This window comes from Stenella coeruleoalba (genome assembly GCF_951394435.1).
Source record: "Stenella coeruleoalba genome assembly, chromosome: 7".
Taxonomy (NCBI): Eukaryota; Metazoa; Chordata; class Mammalia; order Artiodactyla; family Delphinidae; genus Stenella; species Stenella coeruleoalba.
Window position 1 is genome coordinate 19666245 of NC_137153.1, and position 3138 is coordinate 19669382.

Here is a 3138-nt window from a genome sequence, read left to right on the forward strand (position 1 = left end):
AGAACTTGTGATGTTCACAGCAGCCTTTGCCCGGGAATCCCGCCTCAAGGCCCAACCACAGAGTCCTTACAAGGCAAGGTGTGTCCCCACTACCTGCATTCCTGCCTGAGTCCCTGCGGTCGGCCCGCAGCTGTGGAAACCTAGCTTTCGTACGCAGACCGTGGTCCCCAGCTCGGAAAATACGAGGCGTCCCCTGTCCGCCGGCGCGCGGACTTGATTTTTACACCTACTGTACAAAATCCGCAGTGACTACCGCCTGCACAGCCCCTTAGACAGAATGACGCTCCCCGCTCCCACTCTTCTTGGACCCCCCGGAGCCCGCCTGGGTGTGGCTTGAGGCTCGAGTCCTCTGGGACCGCTGATCCTCTGGCTAGGAAAAGAATCCTGGACCGATCTAGGTCGCATTCAGCCCTCGTTGGGTCGCGAGGGCTTTGCTCTGGACGCGGCTCTCAGGCCGGCTTGGCTGGTCGACAGACCGACGCTCTCCGCACACTCGTGTGAATTCCTCGAGCGTGAGCGTGCGCGTGGCACTGGCCCTGCGGTCTCCGGGTCGCAGCGGCTCCCTCTCCCAGGCCACCTCCTCCAGGTGACTGCGAAGCAACCTGTTCAAGTGGCAACCGGGTAGATCCTCCGGGTTTCCACCGGCTTGGCTCGGCGCTGCATGCCCGTCAGCCGCAATCGCGTTTCTCGGGCTCTGGGATTTTAATTTCACTGCACGGCTGCTAGCAGTCCGACCGCCGGGCCCTGCAGCTTGGGGGTGTGTGTGTTTCGGATCTCGAACCCCGCGAGAGGCTGCGCGGCGGAGCGCGCCAGGGCAGATTCCCAGCGGCGGGGCACGGCTCGCGGTCCCCTCCCGCGCGCTCGCCTGCTGCTGGGCGAACCGCTTCGGGATCGCAGAGTCGGCGGGACTCCCCGCCGGGTCCGACCGCCAGTCGAGGCAGGGCACAGCCTCGCTCCCCAGGGCGCCTGGCTTACACTCCGCATTTCTTTTTGCGCTCTTTCAGGAGGACGCTGGCAAACGACGCTCCGCAGCCGCCTCGGTCTCGGCAAACATTTCACATCCACGTCCCCCGGCCTGCGCGGCTAGAAGCTGGATCTACCATGAGTCCAGCCACACTGACGGTAACTGCGGGTGGAGAGAAGTGCCCAGATGCCAACGGTCCCCGCCTTTGAGAGTCGACGGCAGACCCGTACGTGCTTGTGGTTTGTGGGAGAGACAGGCGCTGGATTTTTGAGTTCCAAATTATGTGCAGAATGCTCAGTCTTCACACCCGGACGGATCCGACAGTACAGGAAAGGGGACTCGCGTAATTCTGGACTGCATTTTGCATCGCGTCTCCTCGAGCTCCGTGCTGAGTCTCGCGTAGGGAGGGAGTTGGGGCCCGGGCCAGCGTTGCTGGTGCAGAGGGTCGGCGGGCAGCCCCGCGCGCCCATGGCCATGTTGCCTTTAATGCCCTGCCCCTTTGCGTGGCCTTCTGAGGGTTTCCAGGGCTGGCCCGGATTGCTTCCCACCCGTACGCTCTCTCTTACCCCCAGACAACCCCAGCAGGCAAGGCTCCCCGGAGCGGAGACCTTTTGACTTCCTGCTCCCTCGCTCCCACCTCCGCCCAGGCCCGGAGTGGCCCTCAAGAGCCGGACCTCGCCCGGCCCCGGCTGGGACCATGGTGTTTCTCTCTGGAAATGCCTCGGACAGCTCCAACTGCACCCACCCGCCGCCACCGGTGAACATTTCCAAGGCCATTCTGCTCGGGGTGATCTTGGGGGGCCTCATCCTTTTCGGGGTACTGGGGAACATCCTTGTGATCCTTTCCGTGGCCTGCCACCGGCATCTGCACTCGGTCACTCACTACTACATCGTCAACCTGGCGGTGGCCGACCTTCTACTCACTTCCACGGTGCTGCCCTTCTCCGCAATCTTCGAGATCTTGGGCTACTGGGCCTTTGGCAGGGTCTTCTGCAATATCTGGGCGGCGGTGGACGTCCTGTGCTGCACTGCGTCCATCATGGGACTCTGCATCATCTCCATCGACCGCTACATCGGCGTGAGCTACCCGCTGCGCTACCCCACCATCGTCACGCAGAAGAGGGGTCTCATGGCTCTGCTCTGCGTCTGGGCGCTCTCCCTGGTCATCTCCATCGGGCCTCTGTTCGGCTGGAGGCAGCCGGCCCCGGAGGACGAGACCATCTGCCAGATCAACGAGGAGCCGGGCTACGTGCTGTTCTCCGCGCTCGGCTCCTTCTACGTGCCGCTGACCATCATCCTGGTCATGTACTGCCGGGTCTACGTGGTGGCCAAGAGGGAGAGCCGGGGCCTCAAGTCCGGCCTCAAGACCGACAAGTCGGACTCGGAGCGGGTGACGCTCCGCATCCATCGCAAAAATGTCCCGGTAGGAGGCAGCGGGGTGTCCAGCGCCAAGAACAAGACACACTTCTCCGTGAGACTCCTCAAGTTTTCCCGGGAGAAGAAAGCGGCCAAAACACTGGGTATCGTGGTCGGCTGCTTCGTCCTCTGCTGGCTGCCTTTTTTCTTAGTGATGCCCATTGGTAAGTCTTTACAGCACCTCATTTTAGCATTTAGGAGTCTTCACCCTCTTCCCATTATGCTACCCCAGACTCACAGTCAGGGGTGGAAGAAAAAGGATCTGCATTTCAAACAGCAAAGCTAGGGAGGGCAGTTAAGGAAAGGCTCCTATGTAGAAAAGTACATTTTCATTCCCTTTCTGCTCTGGTTTCATTTATATAACGTCCTAGGGCACTTTTTCAACTACTGCAAAGTGGCATCCTACTGAAGCAGATTAATTGGTCTCCTTAATAAGAACGTCAAGTTTTCTTAATGCCTTAAAGCATGTGTTTAATTTAAATACATCCATCCTCGGATTTCAAGTCTCAGTCTCCACCAGGCACTTAGGCAGGGACCATGGAATGCCACTATCACCTCTGCTGCTGTGGACTGCAGATTCTTGTGTCCTAAAAGTAAGCACCATGCTTATTCTGAACAAACGTGTAATTTTATTAGTAGATTAGATTATTAAGGGTTAGTTATAACGGTCTGCTTATGTTCTGTATCTGTGTTCATTTTGTTTTCTGGATTCAGTGTGGAAGAAAGCACGGTGAGTCACTGACAAGAAAAAAATAATA

General features: G+C 58.5%; 1 protein-coding gene across 1 annotated transcript; it reads left to right on the forward strand.

Moving 5' to 3' along the window:
* Window positions 1-1061: 1061 nt before the first annotated feature.
* ADRA1A (adrenoceptor alpha 1A) lies at window positions 1062-2666 on the forward strand (the record flags this gene model as incomplete). The annotated part of the gene is made up of 1 exon (XM_079927761.1): window positions 1062-2666. The coding sequence occupies exon 1, from the start codon at window positions 1662-1664 to the stop codon at window positions 2664-2666; it is 1005 nt and encodes a 334-aa protein (XP_079783887.1). The 5' UTR covers window positions 1062-1661.
* Window positions 2667-3138: the final 472 nt, after the last annotated feature.